Here is a 24,582-nt window from a genome sequence, read left to right as displayed (position 1 = left end):
TTTACACTGTGCCCAGAGCAAGATGGGTGCACTGCAGAGAGCTCTCCAGAGTTCTCTGCCTAGAAGCATTTTTGTTTGGATTTTTTTCTACCTTTTACTACTTTTTCACAGGGAGCACTGCTGGCAACAGGCTCCCTGCATCGAGGGACTGAGGAGAGAGGAGCAGACCTTCTTGTCTAAGATAGGCTCTGCTTCCTCAGCTACTGGACACCATTAGCTCCAGAGGGGGTGAACGCAGGTTCTTACTGGGCGTCCACCCCCGGAGCCGCGCCGCAGTTCTCCTCACAGAGCTAGAAGTACAGAAGACAGAAGTCGTCAGGCGGCAGAAGCCTTCAGCTTCACTGAGGTAACGCACAGCACTGCAGCTGTGCGTCATTGCTCCCATACACCTCACACACTCCGGTCACTGTAAGGGTGCAGGGCGCCCTGGGCAGCAATATAAACCTCTGCATGGCAAAAAGACTATATACATGTACAGGTGGGCTCTGTACATGTATATAAAAGAGCCCCCGCCATATTTTACTAAGTTTGAGCGGGACAGAAGCCCGCCGCCGAGGGGGCGGGGCTTCTCCCTCAGCACTCACCAGCGCCATTTTCTCTCCACAGCACTGCTGAGAGGAAGCTCCCCGGACTCTCCCCTGCTTACACACGGTGAAAGGGTGCTTAAAAGAGAGAGGGGGGCACATAATTGGCGGTTTACATATTATACAGCGCTGCTGCGGAAAAACCTATTTGTGTTGGTCTCCAGGGTCATTGCGCTGGGGTGTGTGCTGGCATACTCTCTCTCTGTCTCTCTAAAGGCCTTGACAGGGATACTGTCTTCAGGAAAGGGGTTTCCCTGTGTGTGTGGGAAGTGTGTCGGTACGCATGTGTCGACATGTTTGACGAGGAAGGCTCGCTTAATGTGGAGGGGGAGTGCTTGAATGTCAGGTCGCCGTCGACAACGCAGACACCGGAATGGGTGGATATGCTGAATGTCTTGAATGCAAATGTCAATCTATTGCATAAAAGGTTAGACAAGGCAGAAGCTAGGGATCAGTCAGGTAGCCAGTCCATGCCTGTCCCTGTGGCGCCAGGCCCGTCGGGGTCTCAGAAGCGCACCATATCCCAGATCGATGACACAGATACCGACACAGATACGGACTCTAGTGTCGACTATGAAGATGCAAAATTACAGCCGAAGGTGGCAAAGGGTATTCGGTACATGATTATTGCCATTAAAGAGATTTTGCATATTACTGAGGAACCCCCTGTCCCTGACACGAGGGTACACATGTATAAAGGGAAAAAGCCTGAAGTCACCTTTCCGTCCTCATTTGAACTGAGTGAATTGGGTGAAAAGGCTTGGGAATCTCCGAATAGGAGACCACAAGTTCCCAAAAGGATTCTCATGGCGTATCCTTTTCCACAAACTGATAGGATACGCTGGGAATCTTCGCCAAAATTTGACAAGGCGCTGACACGTTTGTCCAAAAAGGTGGCACTGCCTTCTCAGGATACGGCTTCCCTCAAGGAACCTGCTGATCGTAGGCAGGAAATTACCTTAAAGCACATTTACAATCATTCCGGTACTATTGCTCGACCGGCTATGGCGTCGGGCTGGGTTTGTAGTGCGGTTGTGGCATGGGCAGATTCCTTATCTACGGAAATTGACACCTTAGATAGGGATGCCATTCATATGACCATAGAGCATATCAGAGATGCTGCTTTGTATATGAGGGATGCTCAGAGAGACATTTGTTTATTAAGCTCCAGAATAAATGCTATGTCTATTTCTGCTAGGCGGCTCTTGTGGACCCGACAGTGGACGGGAGATGCCGATTCAAAGCGGCATATGGAGTCCTTGCCTTACAAAGGGGTGGAGTTGTTTGGAGACGGCCTCTCGGATCTTGTCTCTACGGCTACGGCTGGTAAGTCAAATTTCTTACCTTATGTCCCCCCGCAGCATACAAAAAAGGCACCTCATTATCAAATGCAGTCCTTTCGTTCCAATAAAAACAAGAAGGTACGGGGATCATCCTTTGTTGTCAGAGGGAAAGGCAGGGGGAAAAAGCTGCACACAGCTAGTTCCCAAGAGCAGAAGTCCTCCCCTGCGTCTGCAAAGTCCACCACATGACGCTGGGGCTTTCCGAGGGGAGGCAGATCTGGTGGGGGCTCGTCTTCGGTTTTTCAGCCACGTCTGGGTTCATTCGCAGGTGGATCCCTGGGCGTTAGAGATTGTTTCTCAGGGATACAGGCTGGAATTCGAAGACTTGCCTCCTCGCCGATTTTTCAAATCGACTCTGCCGGCTTCCCCGTCAGAGAGGGAGCTAGTGTTGGCAGCAATCCAAAAATTGTATGTTCAACAGGTGATTGTCACAGTTCCTCATCTCCAGCAAGGAGAGAAATATTACTCAACCCTGTTTGTGGTCCCGAAACCGGACGGTTCGGTCAGACTCATTTTAAACCTGAAATCTCTGAACCTGTACTTGAAGAGGTTCAAGTTCAAAATGGAATCACTCAGGGCGGTCATCGCCAGCCTGGAGGGGGGGGATTGGATGGTGTCCCTGGACATAAAGGATGCTTGCCTTCATGTTCCGATATTTCTCCCCCCCCCCCCCCCCCCCCATCAGGCATTCCTGAGATTTGCAGTGCAGGACTGTCACTACCAATTTCAGACGTTGCCGTTTGGGCTTTCCACGGCCCCGAGAATTTTCACCAAGGTAATGGCGGAAATGATGGTTCTCCTGCGCAGGCAGGGGGTCACAATTATCCCATACTTGGACGATCTCCTCATAAAGGCGAGATCTCGGGAGAGGTTGCTGGACAGCGTGTCTCTGTCCATGAAGACGTTGCAGATACACGGCTGGATTCTCAATATACCGAAGTCCCAGCTAGTCCCGACACAGACCAGAAAAGGTTTTTCTTCCGATCGAAAAGGTTCAGGAACTCATAGCCATGGTCAGGAACCTATTAAAACCAAAAAAGGTTTCAGTGCATCAGTGCACGCGGGTCCTGGGGAAGATGGTAGCTTCCTACGAGGCCATCCCTTTCGGCAGGTTCCATGCGAGGACTTTTCAATGGGACCTCTTGGACAAGTGGTCCGGGTCCCATTTACAAACGCATCAAAGGATCACCCTCTGTCTCCCAGGACCAGGGTATCTCTCCTGTGGTGGCTGAACAGTGCTCACCTACTAGAAGGTCGCAGGTTCGGCATTCAGGACTGGGTCCTGGTGACCACGGACGCAAGCCTCCGAGGCTGGGGAGCAGTGACACTGGGAAGAAATTTCCAAGGTCTCTGGTCAAGCCTAGAGTCTCGTCTCCACATGAACGTCCTGGAGTTGAGGGCCATATACAACGCCCTGCGTCAAGTGGAGGAATGGCTTCGGAGAAAACCGGTTCTGATTCAGTCAGACAATGTCACGGCAGTGGCTCAAATAAACCGCCAAGGCGGAACAAGGAGCAGAATGGCCATGGCAGAAGTGACCAGGATTCTACGCTGGGCGGAAGGCCATGTAAGCGCGATATCAGCGGTGTTCATCCCGGGGGTGGACAACTGGGAGGCGGACTTCCTCAGCAGGCACGACCTGCATCCGGGAGAGTGGGGACTTCATCAAGAAGTCTTCGCACAGATCACGGATCGTTGGGGACTGCCTCAAATCGACATGATGGCATCCCGTCTCAACAAAAAGCTAAAGCGGTATTGCGCCAGGTCAAGGGACCCTCAGGCGGTAGCGGTAGACGCTCTGGTGACACCTTGGGTGTTCAGATCGGTCTATGTGTTTCCTCCTCTTCCTCTCATATACCCAAGGTGTTGAGAATAATACGAAGAAGCAGGGTCAGAACAATACTCATTGTTCCGGATTGGCCACGGAGGACTTGGTATCCGGAGCTGCAAGAGTTGCTCGCAGGGGATCCGTGGCCTCTTCCTCTAAGGCAGGACCTGCTGCGGCAGGGGCCCTGTCTGTTCCAAGACTTACCGCGGCTGCGTTTGACGGCATGGCGGTTGAACGCCGGATCCTAGCAGAAAAAGGGATTCCGGAGGAAGTCATTCCTACCCTGATCAGGGCTAGGAAAGATGTGACGTTAAAACATTATCACCGTATATGGCGGAAATATGTTTCTTGGTGTGAGGCCAGAGCTGCTCCTGCGGAGGAGTTCCATTTGGGCCGTCTACTTCACTTCCTTCAAACAGGAGTGACTTCGGGCCTAAAATTAGGGTCCATAAAGGTCCAGATTTCGGCCTTATCCATTTTCTTTCAAAGAGAATTGGCCTCTATTCCTGAAGTACAGACCTTTGTGTAGGGGGTGCTGCATATTCAGCCTCCCTTTGTGCCTCCGGTGGCGCCTTGGGATCTTAACGCGGTGTTGCGTTTCCTCAAGTCACCTTGGTTTGAACAACTCAAAACTGTGGAGTTGAAATACCTCACGTGGAAAGTGGTCATGTTGTTGGCGTTAGCTTCGGCAAGACGTGTTTCCGAATTGGCGGCTTTATCACATAAAAGCCCATACTTGGTTTTTCACGTGGATAGGGCAGAGTTGAGGACTCGCCCTCACTTTCTGCCAAAAGTGGTCTCATCTTTTCATGTGAACCAACCTATTGTCGTGCCTGTGGCTACACGGGACTTGGAGGATTCAGAGTCCTTGGATGTAGTCAGGGCTTTGAAGATTTATGTGACCAGAACGGCTAGAATCAGGAAGACTGAAGCTTTGTTTGTTCTGTATGCGGCCAACAAGGTTGGCGCTCCTGCTTCAAAGCAGACTATTGCTCGCTGGATCTGTAACACGATTCAGCAGGCGCATTCTACGGCAGGATTGCCGTTACCGAAATCGGTTAAGGCCCACTCCACTAGGAAAGTGGGCTCTTCTTGGGCGGCTGCCCGAGGGGTCTCGGCATTACAGTTGTGCCAAACAGCTACTTGGTCGGGGACAAACACCTTTGCAAAGTTCTTTAAGTTTGATACCCTGGCTGAGGAGGACCTCCTGTTTGCTCAATCGGTGCTGCAGAGTCATCCGCACTCTCCCGCCCGTTTGGGAGCTTTGGTATAATCCCCATGGTCCCAGCATCCTCAAGGACGTTAGAGAAAATAAGATTTTACTTACCGGTAAATCTATTTCTTGTAGTCCGTAGAGGATGCTGGGCGCCCGTCCCAAGTGCGGACTTTTTCTGCAAGACTTGTATATAGTTATGGCTTACATAAGGGTTATGTTATAGTTTTTCGGTTGAACCGTGGCTATGTTGTTCATACTGTTAACTGGGTAAGTTTATCACAAGTTATATGGTGTGATTGGTGTGGCTGGTATGGATCTCGCCCTTAGATTTACAAAAATCCTTCCTCGTACTGTCCATCTCCTCTGGGCACAGTTTCCCTAACTGAGGTCTGGAGGAGGGGCATAAAGGGAGGAGCCAGTGCACACCCAGAGTCCAAAGCTTTCTTAAAGTGCCGTATCTCCTGCGGAGCCCGTCTATTCCCCATGGTCCTTACGGAGTCCCAGCATCCTCTACTGACTACGAGAAATAGATTTACCGGTAAGTAAAATCTTATTTTTAATGACCTCTTCAGAAAAACCCTTAGCCCTCAAGACAACAGCTTCAAGAGCCGCGTCGTCAAAGACAGCCGGGCTAGGTCCTGGTAGACACAGGGGCCCTGAACGAGGAGGTCTGGGCGTTGTGGAAGTAGAATTGGACGCTCTGACGATAGGCCCTGCAGGTCTGAGAACCAGTGCCGTCTGGGCCACGCTGGAGCTATGAGCAGCAGATTTCCTTTTTCTTGCTTGAACTTCCGAATTACTCTGGGCAGGAGTGACACCGGAGGGAACACATACGGCAGCCGAAACCTCCACGGCACCGCCAGCGCATCCACGAATGCTGCTTGAGGATCCCTTGTCCTTGCTCCGAAGACCGGGAACCTTGTGATTGTGTCGAGACGCCATCAGATCCACGTCTGGAAGACCCCACTTTTCCATGAGGAGTTGAAACACTTCTGGATGGAGGCCCCACTCGCCGGCATGCACGTCCTGACGACTGAGAAAGTCCGCTTCCCAATTTAGGACTCCCGGAATGAATATTGGCGATATGGCCGGTAGATGGCGTTCCGTTCCAACGTAGAATCCGTGAGACTTCCTTCATTGCCAAACAGCTTCGAGTGCCGTTATGATGATTTATGTAAGTCACTGTGTTGGCATTGTCCGACTGTACTTGAACAGGACGGTTCTGAATTAAATGCTGGGCCAGGTTCAACGCATTGAAGACCGCCCGCAATTCCAGAATGTTGATCGAGAGGAGAGATTCCTCCTTGGTCCACCGACCCTGAAGGGAGTGTTGCTCCAGCACCGCGCCCCAACCTCTTAGACTGGCATCTGTCGTCAACAGGACCCAGTTAGATATCCAGAAGGGACGACCCCTGCACAATTGTTGGTCCCGGAGCCACCAGTGTAGCGACAGACGGACCTCCGGAGTCAAGAAGATCATTTGAGATTTGATCCAGTGAGGCAGGCCGTCCCACTTGGCTAGAATCAGCCTCTGGAGGGGGCGAGAATGGAATTGAGCATACTCCACCATGTCGAATGCTGATACCAATAGGCCCAGCACCTGCATTGCCGAATGTATCGACACTTGCAGACGAGAAAGGAACCAACGAATCCTGTCCTGAATCTTCAGGACTTTCTCCTGAGACAAGAACAACCTCTGGTTGTGAGTGTCCAATAGCGCTCCCAGATGCACCATGCTCTGAGCAGGGACCAGGGAGGATTTCTTCCAGTTGATGAGCCACCCGTGGGCTTGTAGAAACCGAACCGTCATATCCAGATGACGCAGGAGAAGATCTGGGGAATTTGCCCGGATTAACAAGTCGTCCAGATACGGCAGTATCCTGACCCCTTGACGGCGGAGTACCACCGTCATCACCGCCATAACTTTGGTGAAGACTCGCGGAGCCGTTGTTAAACCAAAAGGTAACGCCCGAAACTGGAAATGTAGGTTGCCAATAGCAAACCTCAGGTATTGTTGATGTGACACTGCTATAGGAATATGCAGGTAAGCATCCTGTATGTCCAGGGAGACCATGTAGTCCCCAGGTTTCAAGGCCAGAACTATAGAGCGAAGGGTTTCCATACGGAACTTGGAAACCTTCACAAACCTGTTCAATGCCTTGAGGTTGAGAATGGGCCGGGATGACCCATTCGGTTTCGGGACTAGAAACAGCGGAGAATAGTACCCCCGGCCCCTCTGAGCAAGAGGCACCTGCACGACGACTCCTGTATCCAGGAGGGTCTGTACCACCGAGTGTAGAGTTTTTGCCTTTGTCTGGTCCAAAGGGACGTCTGTCTTTCAAAATCGATGAGGGGGTCGGTATTTGAAGGCTATGGCGTAACCTCGAGTGACTACTTCCCGTACCCAGGCATCTGAAGTGGTCTTCAACCATTCCTGGGTATACCCTAGAAGCCGGCCCCCCACCTTGGGATCCCCCAGGTCATGCGGCAGGCTTATCGGTCTTGGAAGCTGGCTGACGGGCAGCCCAGGCTCTTTTGGGCTTCGGCTTACCAGGTTTGGAAGTGCGGGCCTGCTTATGGTACGCCTGACCTTTTGCTTTACCTGAAGGACGAAAGGGGCGAAAGGACATACCTTAAGCCTTCGACACAGAAGGAGCGGTATTAGGCAGACAGGCAGTTTTGGCAGTAGCCAAGTCAGCCACAATCTTATTTAAGTCCTCCCCAAACAGAATATCTCCCTTGAAAGGGAGTACCTCCAGGGTTTTTCTAGAGTGCAGATCCACAGACCAGGATCTCAGCCACAATATCCGGCGAGCCAGGACTGACTTAGTAGAGGCCTTGGCTGCTAGGATACCGGCATCAGAAGCCGCCTCTTTAATATAGCGAGAAGCTGTGACAATATATGACAAGCATTGTCTAGCATGATCAGAAGAGATTTCAGCTTCTAACTCCAAGGCCCATGCTTCAATAGCCTCTGCAGTCCATGTAGCTGCAATAGTGGGCCTTTGTGCAGCACCCGTGAGGGTGTAAATCGCTTTCAGACAACCCTCCACACGTTTATCCGTAGGCTCTTTTAGAGACGTGACGGTAGTGACAGGTAGAGCTGAGGAAACCACCATCCTAGCCACATGTGAATCCACTGGAGGAGGCATTTCCCAATTTTTAGACAGCTCTGGCGAGGGGATAGCGAGCCAGCATCTTTTGAGGCACAAACTTCGTACCCGGGTTTCCCCAGGGTTCCTGACGTATATCCACTAGGTGGTCAGAGTGAGGTAAAACTTGCTTAACCACCTTCTGACGCTTGAACCTATCTGGTTTCTTAGGAGGGACGGATGGCTCGGGATCATCCGTAATCTGCAGAATTAACTTTATAGCCTCCAAAAGATCAGGAACATCCACATGTGAACTACCCTCCCTATCAGCCGTATCTGAGTCAGAACCTAAGGGGTCAGTATATGTGCCGTCTTCATCAGACGAGGTGTCAGTGACAGCAGTGGATTGTGAGGAGATATGCGCTCGCTTAGAGGACCTCTTAGACTTAGGCGAGCGTTGGTCAGACTTTTTAGTAGTCAAGGACTGGTTCAACTTCTTTAATTGAGCAGATAAATCGTCCGCCCACGGCGGGTTAGCTGCAGGGACCACATACATTTGTACCGGCAATGGGGGTCCCATAGGGGGAGTTAGTTTATGAACTAGCGTATGCAGAAGCGTGGAAAAAGCGGCCCACAGTGGGTCAGTATGTGCCTCCGGTGCCACAGTCCCACTAGGGGGCAAGGAGCCCCCAGAACCAGAACCCACAGCTGCTATATTCTCCTCATATGTGCCTGTGGCTTCAGCAACAGTGTGTTCCGCCCCAGAACCGTTACCGTCAGAAGCAGACATGATATAACTTGCAGTATCAGGTAACACAGTACAATTATCAGCAGCACTATATCCCTAAACCCAAACCCCTGCGCAGTGTAGTCAGCACTAGCAGAGATAAAGGAGAGATAATCACAGAGAAAAATACGTAATACAGTATATCTTTGTGAAAATCCTATATTAAATAACACCTGACACACCAAGCCCCCTTAGGTTATAGAATATAGGGATAGCAGGTTGAGTGAATGACACGAAATGGACACCACTCAGCTATCAATGCACACACAGATAGTCACAGTTTGTACAATGCAGAGGTTATTACTGACAATAATACTGCACTGGACTAGCTTACACAGCTATATAACAATAGATATAACAGTACACAGTAAGAACTGGATGTATAATACAGGGTAATTGTACTATAAAACCCTGACTAAGTGCACTCTTTCTTACTAACACTGACTAAAAAGGCAGGTAGAATACTTAAGTGTCATGTAAAGTCACAGCACTGACAACCAGGCGGCTTTACATAGGAGGATTTGCCCAAGCATTCCCAGGAACAGTGAAGCTGAGGAGTAATGGTGCCGCAGACACTGACAGGGAGTGAGGGAGAGACAGATATGCAGCTCAAGGCGGGAACACTTACTAGAAATGGCGCCCTGGGGCTGGGGGAGGGGCTTCAGGTCTAAGCCTTATCCCCTCTGCTGGCAAAACCACGGGGTACTGTGGGCGATATAAGAATTGGTTTAGAGAGAAAACCTGACCTGCGCCCATGCCCTGGTGATCTAGTGGGATCGCCTGTACTGCCACAGTGTCCACCGCCAGCACGCGCGGCCCGCCTCCCACTGACCGCGCCGGATCGCGATAAAGACCGGGTCCCGCAAGCGGGACCCACTTACCACCTCCCGAAGCGCGGCCAAGCGATCCTGGAGAGCCCCAGCCGTGTGTGTCTAACGTGAGGAAAACCGGAGCCTCCGCTCCACTGTAGGTACCCGGCAACCAGGGCTCGGGAGTGTACAGCGCCGCTGGGGAGAGCTGGAGCTGCAGCAGTGAATGTCACAAGACATTTACCACCGCTGCTGCCCTTGAAGTCTTCACTTTTTACCTCATAAAAAGTTTTTCTTAGGGCTGCTTGGAGCAGCCCCTCTGTTATGTGCCTGCTTACTGCAGCACCAACTTACAAAACTAAAACTGAGCTCCAGTGCTGGGAGGCGGGGTGATATAGGAGGCGGCGCTGTGCATTCTGGGAACAGTCAAAGCTTTGAGCCTGTTGGTGCCTCGGATCAAGATCCTACTCTACACCCCATTGTCCAATCCTTGTGGAGCCCAGTGTACCCCGCAGCAGAAATAGAGGATTACAGACTCCTGCCCTGTATACAGCGTAATACATAGGATTGCAGACTCCCGTCCCGTATACAGCGTAATATAGAAGATTACAGACTCCTGCCCTATATACAGCATAATATAGATTACAGACGCCCGCCCTGTATACAGTGCAATATAGATGATTACAGACTCCTGCCCTGTATACAGTGTAATATAGAAGATTAGCGGCACAGACCGCCTTGGAGAAGCTTATTCAGGCATATTATCCGGGGTCCCTTCTACTATAGCCCAAACATCTCAACAATAATCTCATTCTGTATTCAGCAGGCTAACACCGTGCTGCAACACCCCGGCTGTACTCACCCTCCACAGCCATCCTCTCTCGCAACTCCTGCTGTAGACGGCTCTGCCTGTCCTCTAGTTCCAGCTCCCGGGCGCTGCGGAGAGATAACACGGAATATGATGCAGGTCAGCTGCACCCACTACACTATTATCATTCAGCGGATAAACACGAGGGGAAAAAAATATATCAATGATCTCATTTGGTGCAAACACGTGAGCCTGCGGGAGAAATGCGTAGTGTCTTCTATTGTAACCATTCTTCACTGGGCACCTATTCTACACTCCTATCTGCATCTATAAAGTAATGTAGTTAGTTTATAGATGCAGCCACCCCACCCAATGACATCACGTTTATAAGTCACCTCACAGCCACACACCCCAATGACATCACATTTGTAGGTCACCTCACAGCCACACCTCCCAATGACATCACGTTTGTAGGTCAACTCACAGCCACACCTCCCAATGACATCACATTTGTAGGTCACCTTACAGCCACACCTCCCAATAACATCACATTTATAGGTCACCTCACAGCCACACCTCCCATTAACATCACATTTATAGGTCACCTCACAGCCACACCTCCCAATGACATCACATATATAGGTCACCTCACAGCCACACCCATCTAATATGATTATAACAGTATTATATGGAAAGTTGTCGCTTCTACACTGTGCCTGGCTTATGAAACACGCATGTGTATTATCTATAAGTCACTGCAGACCGTCACTCACAATATCATTAACTCAGACTCGTATCGGACCAGAGCGTTCTTCTCCTGCACCAGACGGAACCATTCCTGCATCAGCTTGGGGTCGTCCTTCTTACCCATCCCTGCAATAGAGGCAACAGGGTTATAACAAGGGAATAGGAAAGAGGAAGGGGAGGGTGGGAATGTGATATGGGGCAAATAAAAATAAAAAAAAACACAAAAACACAAAGCCGAACAGGGATCTGCCCAAAGCTGAGCACACGGGAGGGGGCGCTGTCACCCAGGATGGCGCTGCCGTATTCCCCACAGCTGGCGTTATGTAATAAGTGGATAGCTGCCAGGTGACCACAGACTACAGGACAAAACGATGTATTAAGGTCTCTGACCAGTAACCCAGCCTCATGGCTCCCTACATCTGCCTACTACAACTCCAAACCAAGCCCCTTCTCTACCTACCTCTACATAGTAATACTTCATATCATAAACCTCAAACTCCTCCTACCAACATGTAACCACTCCCCTTCTCTACCTACCTCTACATAGTAATACTTCATATCATACACCTCAAACTCCTCCTTCCAACATGTAACCACTCCCCTTCCCTACCTCTCCATAGTAATACTTCATATCATTCACCTCATACTCTTCCTACCAACATGTAACCACTCCTTCTCTACCTACCTCTACATAGTAATACTTCATATCATACACCTCAAACTCCTCCTACCAACATGCAACCACTCCCCTTCTCTTCCAATCTTCATATCAATGCTTCCTATAATACATCACTTCCTCTCACTCCTCCTTGTCTAGCTCCTCCTACCAACATGCAACCACTCCCCTTCTCCACCTAACTCTCCATAGCAACATGCGAGTTCTTTACCTACATCTTCATTGCAATACTTCATCTCCTATATCCCTTTCTCTAACTCCTCCTTCATCTTTAACTCCTCCTTCTCCTCAACATAGCCACTGCCTACAATATAATAACCTACATGAACTTATTATTCTATGGAAATTGTCCCTAACGTACATAGTATAACCCCCTGGTGCGGTTTCCTATTCTTCGCTGTGATGCTCCGCTGTTCCTCTATACTCCCCCAGATCTATACTTCTCCATCCCTCACGCCGAACCGTTCCTCTATACTCCCCCAGATCCATACTTCTCCATCCCTCACGCCGAGCCGTTCCTCTATACTCCCCCAAGATCTACTTCTCCATCCCTCACGCCGAGCTGTTCCTCTATACTCCCCCCAGATCTATACTTCTCCATCCCTCACGCCGAGCTGTTCCTCTATACTCCCCCCAGATCCATACTTCTCCATCCCTCACGCCGAGCTGTTCCTCTATACTCCCCCCAGATCCATACTTCTCCATCCCTCACGCCAAGCCGTTCCTCTATACTGCCCCCAGATCCATACTTCTCCATCCCTCACGCCGAGCCGTTCCTCTATACTGCCCCCAGATGCATACTTCTCCGTCCCTCACGCCGAGCCGTTCCTCTATACTCCCCCAAGATCTACTTCTCCCTCCCTCACGCCGAGCTGTTCCTCTATACTCCCCCCAGATCCATACTTCTCCATCCCTCACGCCGAGCCGTTCCTCTATACTCCCCCCAGATCCATACTTCTCCATCCCTCACGCCGAGCCATTCCTCTATACTCCCCCCAGATCCATACTTCTCCATCCCTCAAGCCAAGCTGTTCCTCTATACTGCCCCCAGATCTATACTTCTCCATCCCTCACGCCGAGCTGTTCCTCTATACTCCCCCCAGATCCATACTTCTCCATCCCTCACGCCGAGCCATTCTTCTATACTCCCCCCAGATCCATACTTCTCCATCCCTCACGCCAAGCTGTTCCTCTATACTCCCCCCCAGATCTATACTTCTCCATCCCTCACGCCGAGCTGTTCCTCTATACTCCCCCCAGATCTATACTTCTCCATCCCTTACGCCAAGCTGTTCCTCTGTACTCCCCCCCCCCCAGATCTATACTTCTCCGTCCCTCACGCCAAGCTGTTCCTCTATACTCCCCCCAGATCCATACTTCTCCATCCCTCACGCCGAGCTGTTCCTTTACACTCCCCCCAGATCCATACTTCTCCATCCCTCTCACAGAGCTGTTCCTCTATACTCCCCCAAGATCTACTTCTCCATCCCTCACGCCGAGCCGTTCCTCTATACTCCCCCCAGATCCATACTTCTCCATCTCTCACGGCGAGCTGTTCCACTATACTTCTCCATCCCTCACGCCGAGCCGTTCCTCTATACTCCCCCCAGATCTATACTTTTCCGTCCCTCACAGCGAGCTGTTCCACTATACTTCTCCATCCCTCACGCCGAGCCGTTCCTCTATACTCCCCCCAGATCTATACTTCTCCGTCCCTCAAGGCGAGCTGTTCCCCTATACTTCTCCATCCCTCACGTCGAGCCGTTCCTCTATACTCCCCCCCCAGATCTATACTTCTCCATCTCTCACGGCGAGCTGTTCCACTATACTCCCCCCAGATCCATACTTCTCCATCCCTCACGCCGAGCCATTCCTCTATACTCCCCCCAGATCCATACTTCTCCATCCCTCACGCCAAGCCGTTCCTCTATACTGCCCCCAGATCCATACTTCTCCATCCCTCACGCCAAGCCGTTCCTCTATACTGCCCCCAGATCCATACTTCTCCATCTCTCACGCCGAGCCGTTCCTCTATACTCCCCCCCAGATCTATACTTCTACGTCCCTCAAGGCGAGCTGTTCCACTATACTTCTCCATCCCTCACGGCGAGCTGTTCCACTATACTCCCCCCAGATCCATACTTCTCCATCCCTCACGCCGAGCCATTCCTCTATACTCCCCCCAGATCCATACTTCTCCATCCCTCACGCCAAGCCGTTCCTCTATACTGCCCCCAGATCCATTCTTCTCCATCCCTCACGCCAAGCCGTTCCTCTATACGGCCCCCAGATCCATATTTCTCCATCCCTCACGCCGAGCCGTTCCTCGATACTGCCCCCAGATGCATACTTCTCCATCCCTCACGTCGAGCCGTTCCTCTATACTCCCCCCCCCCCCCCCCCCCAGATCTATACTTCTCCATCCCTCACGCTCAGCTGTTCCTCCATACTCCCCCAAGATCTATACTTCTCTGTCCCTCACGCCGAGCTGTTCCTCTATACTCCCCCAAGATCTATACTTCTCCGTCCCTCACGCCGAGCTGTTCCTCTATACTCCCCCAAGATCTATACTTCTCCGTCCCTCACGACAAGCTGTTCCTCTATACTCCCCCAAGATCTATACTTCTCCATCCCTCACGCCGAGCCGTTCCTCTATACTCCCCCAAGATCTATACTTCTCCGTCCCTCACGACAAGCTGTTCCTCTATACTCCCCCAAGATCTATACTTCTCCATCCCTCACGCCGAGCCGTTCCTCTATACTCCAAGATCTATACTTCTCCATTCCTCACGCCGAAAACGTTCTTCTATACTGCCCCCAGATGCATACTTCTCTATCCCTCACGCCGAGCTGTTCCCCTATACTCCCCCCAGATCCATACTTATCCATCCCTCACGCCGAGCCGTTCCTCTATACTCCCCCCAGATCCATACTTCTCCGTCCCTCACGCCGAGCCGTTCCAACGTTCTAGCCAAATACAGGGGGTCATTCCGAGTTGATCGCTCGTTGCCGATTTTCGCAACGGAGCGATTAAGGCAAAAATGCGCATGCGCATGGTACGCAGTGCGCATGGTATGCAGTGCGCATCGTACACAGTGCGCATGCGCATGGTACGCAGTGCGCATGCGCTAAGTATTTTAGCACAAAACTTAGTAGATTTACTCACGTCCGAACTAAGAATTTTCATCGTTGAAGTGATCGTAGTGTGACTGACAGGAAGTGGGTGTTTCTGGGCGGAAACTGGCCGTTTTCTGGGAGTGTGCGGAAAAAAGCAGGCGTGCCAGGATAAAACGCGGGAGTGTCTGGAGAAACGGGGGAGTGGTTGGCCGAATGCAGGGCATGTTTGTGACGTCAAACCAGGAACGAAACGGGCTGAGCTGATCGCAGTGTAGGAGTAAGTCTCGAGCTACTCAGAAACTGCTAAGAATTTTCTATTCGCAATTCTGCTAATCTTTCGTTCGCTATTCTGCTAAGCGAAGATACACTCCCAGAGGGCGGCGGCCTAGCGTGTACAATGCTGCTAAAATCTGCTAGCGAGCGAACAACTCGGAATGACCCCCACAGTACGTAGTTGTACTTAACAGCTACCGTCTGCCTTTGCTGTATGATTAATGGTCTATTTTATTTTTACAGACGTATATATTTGCTTCCTCTTCTACATCACAAGAGATTTAGATGCTGGAAGCTGAACGGTAACATTACACTCTAGCCTTTGCGTCTCCCATCGTACAATTCTTATACCACCAATGGTAACCTGTGACTTGATATTCAGAAAGGCATCACTACACGGCACATTAGCAGCTAACGGGCAGCATCACGTGGATCCTAGCCATAACTTTGTGTCGTTGCGGAGTGATCTCATGACGAGCACACAGAAATCCCCCGAAACGCGTCAGCGCAACTTCCACTAACAGAACTGCGACTAGCTCACAAGTTTCTGTTTACATTTGTGAACACGCCAACACTTTGCTAATATGGAAACCAGCAGCCACTCAGAGGTAAAAGGCTAGGAGGGAACTGATTGTGAGGCGACAGCGTGTAAACCAGAGAGAAGAGACTGCAGGAAATTAACCTAGTCACTGCTGGGCACGGAGAGATATCACTCCTTCCAGCAGTCTCAGGGTTAATGGTCAGCACTAGAGCGGAGACGTGAGGACAGATTGGAGAAGGGGAAGGATGGGGGGGGGGGGGGGGGGTAGTGCTGGTGACATAGCTAGTAGCTCACATAACACAAGCAGCTGGGATACCACACAATGCAGAGTGGGTGGGCACTATCAGCCATCTTATCAACTACTGCAGGCACCACAGAGAGGGAAGACCCCACTACCACAGAGGCGCAAGTATGGGGCCAGGTTTCACTGCACCCTCATATAGCCCAAATCAACCCAGGTTGTGTAACACTGGGGCAGACTGAGAAAATTTGATAGGAGAGGGGACCATGCGGCCTAATTTATTAATTATTCATTGCTACTTTTATTTTCCTTTCTAGTGCACTGTGCATGAAAACGATCTGGACTAAAATTGTAAAACGGTATCTTCCCATGCAAAACGTGTAACAGAAATGACAGCCTCTGGCATTAAGCCCTCCAAAGTTGTTTATCTTACCAAAAGAATCTTGTTCCACTGAATGAAATCGGCTATCTGCATTGATCACCCAGGGGGCCTGATCTGTACTCCACTAGGAACGCCTTCCTTCCACCCTGACTAGGGGCCTGATCTGTACTCCACTAGGAAAGCCTTCCTTCCACCCTGACTAGAGGCCTGATCTGTACTCCATTACGAGTGCCTTACCTCCATCCTGACTAGGGGCCTGATCTGTACTCCACTAGGAGTGCCTTACTTCCACCCTGACTAGAGGCCTGATCTGTACTCCATTACGAGTGCCTTACCTCCATCCTGACTAGGGGCCTGATCTGTACTCCACTATGAGCGCCTTACCTCCATCCCGACTAGGGGCCTGATCTGTACTCCACTAGGAAAGCCTTCCTTCCACCCTGACTAGAGGCCTGATCTGTACTCCATTACGAGTGCCTTACCTCCATCCTGACTAGGGGCCTGATCTGTACTCCACTAGGAGTGCCTTACCTCTACCCAGACTACTCCCAGCTGTCAGATAAAGATGGAATTAGGACACAGTTGAAGAAAACCATAATACAGAATACAAACACAATGACAAAAAAACAAAGCAACAGAGATCTCGCACACAGCCAACACAATCATATGGACAATGAATGTGAATCCGTTACAAACACGACACCTGGGTGCAGTGGGGTCTCCGGCAACAATACAGATGTAACGTACAAGCCAGGCTACACCCCTCCAGCCACATGAATAGGGATGAAAGCATTTTCCAGGCACACGACAGGAATGCCAAGGGGATGCCGTCCCGGCAAGGAATGAATGATGCAGATTATCTTATTTGGAAACCTGCTGTATGAAAGCAGACATGCAGCGGGCACACTACAAGCAGCCAGGTGTGAGCAGGCAATGGAAGGAGGCGTGGGGTGACTGGAGGATGACCACAGAGTGCCAGGCAGTAAAGCTACGTTACCTTCGTGGGCACAGCAAGGGCAGAAGGAGATAGGTCTACGGCGTGGAGTCCCCACAATGGGATCGACTGCAAAGAGTGAGCCGCGGGGGCAGAGAAGGGTGGAAGCGGAGAAGACAGCGTGGGGTGAAAATGAGGAAGGGAGGTACAAAGAAGGAAGAAAGCAAAAAGGACAAAGAGTGAAAGCAGGAAACAACAAGAAGAGAAAGTAGGAAAACAACCCAGACCTGGGTCAGAAAACACAACCCCCCCCCCCCCTCATTTCCATTCCCTGCCAGGCGGGAGATATCATTAGCTCTAGTCCCCGGTCAGCGACTAACGGGGACAGAACACTGACAGGGAGCAGAGTCTGAAGACAACGACACACCAATTGCAAGCGGCACAATTCTCTAATGAAGTGACCTGCGAAGGTGAAATAACATTTGACACAACATTAACACATGACATTTTCTTACGTGTAGTTTTTATATAGCGCTACCAGAGAGACTAGAGCGTGGGAAGTAGAGTCCAACACTTCCAGAATCCCCTGCATGAAACACCTTATTATCTCAATCAGTCCTTTTTACTTATAAGTTGGGACCACGGTGTCCAGCCTCGAGTAATGCCCACAGCGCACTCTAGTGGTGTCCCGGTGGTGGTGCACCCTAACACTCTGCAGCTACTCATCTTACTACTGCTAGGTGACACGTTTCCCCTCCCCTCCTCACCTACGCAGAGGGAGCATCCCCTACCCCCAGGGGGTGACCCTGTGACTGCACTCTTACTCCTCGCTACCCCACAGGGGGTGACACTGTGCCTGCACTCTTACACCCCGCTACCCCCCAGGGGGTGACACTGTGCCTGCACTCTTACACCCCGCTACCCCCCAGGGGGTGACACTGTGCCTGCACTCTTACACCCCGCTACCCCCCAGGGGGTGACACTGTGCCTGCACTCTTACACCCCGCTACCCCCCAGGGGGTGACACTGTGCCTGCACTCTTACAGCTGCCAGGATGCCCTATAACTTCCATTCTGTGCTGTACCTGCACCAGGAGAGTGTCTCACTAGGCACAGGGACGAGGGGATGGGGGGGTTGTGTCCGACGCCTCATTACCTGCTGTTTTCAGGCCTTTCTAGATGTGGCCGCAACCCCTCGTGATGTCACCTTAACATGTGACCACTGCCCCCAATATACTGTATTATTATCACACTTCCATAAGACTGTCAGGAGTGCTCTGGGATAGGAGTGTGGGAAAGAGAAGAGAAACAATGGCTCAGGAAGCAGACTGACTAGCACAATCATAAAAACTAGACCATTTACATTTTATACATATTTATATTTATCTTATACATATATAAATAAAACAAAATATTAGCAGACCAGCCTCGTCCTCCACCATTACCCTCTTCTCTCTCAGGTCACCAACCTCACCCCTGTGTCTAACTATCGTCCGTTCCCTCTAGTCCCCTTCGCCTCCAGGTTATCGGTGCAGCGTCCTCCCCTCCACCCTCCCCAATCTGGCCTCTGCACTCCACAGAAACCGCCCTTACCAAAGCCACCAACCATCTTCTCTCCAAATCCAAGGGCCACTTCCTTCAGCACCCTCTCCGCGGCCTGCCGCACCGCTGGCCACACTTTCCTCACTCCTCTGTAACACTGTCCACCTACCTCTCCAACCGTTTATTCCGGTCCCTCCTCCGCTCTCCTACCCATGGGTTCCCTTAGGGCTCAGTCCTCGGCCATTGCTTCTCTGTCCTGTATATCTCCTTCTTTGTATAGTCAGCATCTCTACAGGGCGACACCCTGTAGTGGACTCTCCCCTTCCCTCCTCTCTCTTGTCCAGTTGTCTATGTAACATCTCCTGCTGGACGCCTCAACATTCTTGCAAAATCAGGGCCCACAACGGAGCACCGGAAACCCTCCACCCCCACTGCCGACAATACAATCTGTGGTGTCCCTCAAGTCCACTACCTGGGTGTCACCGTAGACACTTCTCCATCAATCCCCACATCCAGTCTCCCACTTCCTTTCTTGGAACATTCCTAGATGCCACCATAAACTCGTATCCACACTCATCACCTCTCCCTTAATTACTGTACCCACACCAATTGGTCCACTGGCCTGCCACGTGATAAGACAGGCCCTCACCACACAACGAGAAGGGCCGTGGCCCCTTCACACGCCACGGGACAGGCCGCTGGCCCTCACCACGAGACGGGCCACTGGCCTACCACACGTCACTCACCTGCCACGCCATGAGAGATCATTTGATGTTACAGAGCAGTAATAACATATAAAGTACACGGTAACAATTAAGGGACATTGGACGACAGATGCTGAATTTTAGTACGGTACTTATGTTACTAGAGATGACAGTAAGTGGTGGTTGGTTAAAGGTACGGCGTTATAACACGGCCTTGTATCTAGCAAGGGAACCAGTCGTGACGTACAATCCAGTAGCCATTCCATCACTTCTAGTGAGGCTTCCACTCTGTACCGGACACACGGGTCTATTTACTAAGCCTTGGCTGGAGATAAAGTACCAGCCAATCAGCTCATAACTGCCATGCCACTGGCTGGCTTTGACAGCTAGGAGCTGATTGGCTGGTACTTTATCTCCAGCAACTTTATATCCACCGAGGCTTAGTAAATAGACACCACAGTTTATTATATTATACCTTACTGCAGGGATGGGGAACCTTTGGCCCGCCAGCTGCTGTTGAACTACACATACCAGCATGACTTGCTACAGTTTTGCAATTTGGTCATGCTAAAACTGTTGCAGGGCATGCTGGGATGTGTAGTACAACAGCTGGAGGGCCTGCCTTACTGACTAGAAGCCTTTGAAATGAAGTAAAAACCCAGAATCTTGTAAATCAATAGACGAGGATGAAAAGCACAGAAAAAAATCTAGCCCGAGGTGCAGAGGAATTTAATAATAAAAGGTATAAAAGTTCCATTTACTAGACATGAAGCTTACGGAATCCGATGATAAAAAATTCCATTTAAAAAGGTAACGTAAACCTGCCCAGAGTCATCATCGCCATGGTAACTACAAATGCCCAATGGCTGAGGCCCAGATGATATAGAACACCACATGTACGTCAGATCTAGCACTCACTACTGGATTCCTTCTTGTTGTTTCCAGGCCAGGGAGGGCAGGAGCCACGAGGGAGGTGGGTGGGGATCTTGCAGGAGACAACAAGGAGGTGGAATAGGTGGGGGTGAGCGGGTTAGTACTGGGACGTGATTTGGGCATACATACCACCCAGGTGCAAATCGATGAGGTCACTGTAATAAGACTCTCCCCAATAGTCTACAATAAGGAATTGTGAAGAGAGTTATTGCATTTCCAAAGACAGACAGCAAGAGGAGGAGAGGACAGCAAAAGTAGTGTTACAGGGAGGAGGGGGTTGGGGGGGGGGGTGTTTTGGAGCGGCAGGCACTGGGGGGGGGGGGGGTGAGGTTGTGATACTAGATGGAGGAGGTGGTGAGGCAGAGGGTGGGATGTAGGACAGGCGCAGGGCGCAGTAGGGGACAGGGGGCAAAGGAGGACAGGGAGATTAGCTATACTGAAGCTTTGGAAGAATAGGGGTACAGTGAGGTGGGAGGTGGTGACCTGGGACAGGGGAGGTGGTGAAGTTGGGGAACTGGAACAGGAGAAGTGATGAAGTTGGTGAAGTGAGACAGGGGAGGTGGTGGAAGTTGGGGACCTGGAACAGGAGAAGTTGGTGAAGTGGGACAGGGGAGGTGGTGGAGTTGGCGACCTGGGACAGGGGAGGTGGTGGAATTGGTGACCTGGGACAGGGGAGGTGGTGACGTTGGTGACCTGGGACAGGGGAGGTGGTGACGTTGGTGACCTGGGACAGGGGAGGTGGTGACGTTGGTGACCTGGGACAGGGGAGGTGGTGGAAGTTGGGGACCTGGAACAGGAGAAGTTGATGAAGTGGGACAGGGGAGGTGGTGGAGTTGGCGACCTGGGACAGGGGAGGTGGTGGAGTTGGTGACCTGGGACAGGGGAGGTGGTGACGTTGGTGACCTGGGACAGGGGAGGTGGTGACGTTGGTGACCTGGGACAGGGGAGGTGGTGACGTTGGTGACCTGGGACAGGGGAGGTGGTGACGGTGGTGACCTGGGACAGGGGAGGTGGCGACCTGGGACGGGGGAGGTGGTGACGGTGGTGACCTGGGACAGGGGAGGTGGTGACGGTGGTGACGTTGGTGGCCTGGGACAGGGGAGGTGGTGAAGTTAGGGACCTGGGACAGGGGAAGTGGTGAAGTTGATGATGTGGGACAGGGGAGGTGGTGAAGTTGGGGACCTGGAACAGGAGTAGTGATGTAGTTGGTGAAGTGGGACAGGGAGGTGGTGGAAGTTGGGGACCTGGGACAGGGGAGGTGGTGAAGTTGAGGATGTGGGACAGGGAAGCTGGTGAAGATGGGGGACCTGGGACAGTGGTGACAGTTTGGGAGATTATGAATTTGGGAATGTGGGAGAGGGGAGTAGGATAAAGTGGGGACAGGTGGGAGACGTGCACAGAGACTAGATGCATGACTGAGGAACCAGGAACCTCCAGTACAAGCTATGAGCAGAAATGGATGAGGGAGACAGGACGAGCAGAGAAGCAGCAGAGCAGAAGAGACAGTGAGAGGAGAAAACAGTGGATTTCGTGCAGATATTGTGTAGACTGTACAGATGGAAACACTACAACAGAAGGCAGCAGGCTGACATGAATCACATAACAATGCATGGTGGCTTCCCCTGGACCTCCGTGGTCCCCCTGCTGGACCAAGTAGAGAACTGCAATTTATCCATAGCAATGTTTTTTGATGTAGACCAGAAACAACTCTGAACATGTTGGTGGCAGTAAGAAACGCAAGTTCCTAAGAGTGGTGGCAATAAACGTTCTACCTCTCCCTGTGGTTCCTGCACTGAACGCAGAGTAGCTCCAGAAACCTTACAGGCCATTATATCGGACGCCCAAGGACTTCTCAGTAACTCAATTGTACAGAGGACAACTCCCCGACTTCTCTCTGCCGCCAGTTACAGACGGCGTGCGTTACTGCACAGCGGAGGCAATCACCTTCCCAGGTCTTAGTGCAGCTTTGTAACCCATTTATGGAATAACATTGAACAGGTGAATAGAATGAGATATTCTTACTATTAGCAATACTATATCAATCACCGATAACAGAGGAGGTTGCTAGGAAACGGCGGAGAAGCTGAAAGTAACAAGAGAAATACACAGAAGGTTTCAGAGACCCGGGCAGGGAGCGAGCTGTATTCTTATTATTACATGTGCTCATATATCGCCAGCATATTCTGTAACCATGGAGCCTTTATTACAGGACACTGTATTGTCGCCTAATGCTTCTTCCCCCACGTAAGAGTCTGGCAGGCCACAACACGTAGATGGTAAAAGAATGAACCTTTAGGTTATCTGCTGCCCGGTATCTGAATGTTTTGCATTCGTCGTGTTGTTAAAGTGCAACGCTCATGTAATAACAAATAGAAACATAGAATTTGTCGGCAGATAAGAACCACTTGGCCCATCTAGTCTGCCCCTTATTTTTTTTTATTTTTTTTATATTATTTTTTAACACTAACCTTATTTGATCCTTATTTCTTTGTAAGGATATCCTTGTCTATCCCATGCATGTTTAAATTGCTCTACTGTCTTAGCCTCTACCACCTCTGATGGGAGGCTATTCCACTTGTCCACTACCCTTTCTGTGAAATAATTTTTCCGCAAATTTCCCCTGAACCTCCCCCCCTCCAGTCTCAGTGCATGTCCTCGTGTCCTATTGCTTCTCTTCATTTGGAGAATGTTTCCCTCCTGGACTTTGTTAAAACCCTTGATATATTTGAAAGTTTCTATCATGTCCCCCCTTTCACTTCTCTGCTCCAAACTATACATATTGAGATTTCTTAGTCTTTCTGGGTATGTTTTGTGATGTAGGCCATGCACCATTTTAGTTGCCCTCCTTTGTACAGTTTCTAATGTATTAATATCCTTTTGAAGATATGGCCTCCAGAACTGAATACAGTATTCTAGATGAGGCCGTACCAATGACCTATACAGTGGCATTATTACTTCTTTCTTTCTGCTGCTGATTCCCCTCCCAATGCAGCCAAGCATCTGACTAGCCTTCCTCATTGCCTTGTTACATTAAATGTATCCTATAGTATTATGCGAAGCAGAGGTGGACAATCTGTGAGGTCCAAGAATCTATATCGGGCAGGCCCGGGCCAACCTGTGGCTATCCAGCTGTTGTAAAACTACAAGTCCCATCATGCTTTGCCACCGTTTTGCTATTAGGGAATGCTAAAACTGTGGCAGGGCATGCTGGGATGTGTAGTTTCACAACATCTGGAGAGCCGCAGGTTAGCCAGGTCTGATATAGGGGGTCAGATTGTCCGATATACCACGATTCTATTGGGAATGGCCTCCCTTGGCGTCAGCATCCTTTGGCAGGGCCCAGAAAAAAACACCACTGAGCCAATCATCCCACTACAGGGCAGGAATGTCAGCGCCCCCTAGTGGCAGGATGTTTCCATGCAGACTGGGCCAAGAACTGACTTCTCTGTATACATTTACCAGTAGTGCCACTTGCACAGTACATGGTCAATTCTGCATTTTAGTGCATGACCGTGATCTTTCTGAGTCGTAGCACACAGATACACATTATGTGCTCTAAGATCACACTACATATATATATATTTTTTATAATATACTCTGGGCCTATCTTACAGTATTCTACATAAGTAGAGGATCCAATACAGGTAGCTATGTTGTGGCATTAACCAATATTCAAGTTCTAAATTTACAAGTAAAATATGTGAGGTATGAGGCACTCGGTGCCTCACTGAGGTCAGCGTCCTGCAGCTCCCCAACCACTACAGTGTTAATGATATCCCTAGTACGGTAGTCACACATGGGATTCTCAGAAGTGAGGAACGTTACGCAGGGTAACGGCGATTTCCCACATCCATTTAGAAAAACAAGGATTTATCACTTTGCTACTTATGTACAGAGAACAAACGGCGGATCGGTGACAGAATTCTGTCCGAGCCAATCAGCTGGCTGCATCTCTGTGATGTCATGCATTGGGGGGACACTGGATAACACATTTAGTACGCAGGTATAATCCCTTTCCGGAACAAA

The 24,582-nt window shown here is 50.5% G+C and overlaps 1 protein-coding gene across 21 annotated transcripts in view; it reads right to left on the bottom strand.

The window, feature by feature from the left end:
* The window catches only part of MICAL3 (microtubule associated monooxygenase, calponin and LIM domain containing 3), a 144,569-nt gene that overhangs the window by 14,198 nt on the left and 105,789 nt on the right, over positions 1-24,582 (bottom strand). For 15 of the 21 annotated variants that reach the window (XM_063929290.1, XM_063929289.1, XM_063929288.1 and 12 more), the window contains 3 exons: positions 17,442-17,507; positions 11,241-11,340; positions 10,522-10,595 (listed from right to left, as the gene is read on the bottom strand). In XM_063929290.1, the coding sequence (XP_063785360.1) occupies positions 10,522-10,595; positions 11,241-11,340; positions 17,442-17,507 (240 nt within the window). Of the gene's footprint in view, positions 1-10,521; positions 10,596-11,240; positions 11,341-17,441; positions 17,508-20,685; positions 20,737-24,582 lie in introns of all 21 variants that reach the window. The other 6 variants (XM_063929297.1, XM_063929300.1, XM_063929308.1 and 3 more) reach the window with 3 other exon arrangements.

The sequence above is a fragment of the Pseudophryne corroboree genome, chromosome 6 (assembly GCF_028390025.1).
Source record: "Pseudophryne corroboree isolate aPseCor3 chromosome 6, aPseCor3.hap2, whole genome shotgun sequence".
Lineage (NCBI taxonomy): Eukaryota > Metazoa > Chordata > Amphibia > Anura > Myobatrachidae > Pseudophryne > Pseudophryne corroboree.
Note: the sequence above shows the minus strand (reverse complement) of the source record. Positions and strands in the feature narration are given on the sequence as shown.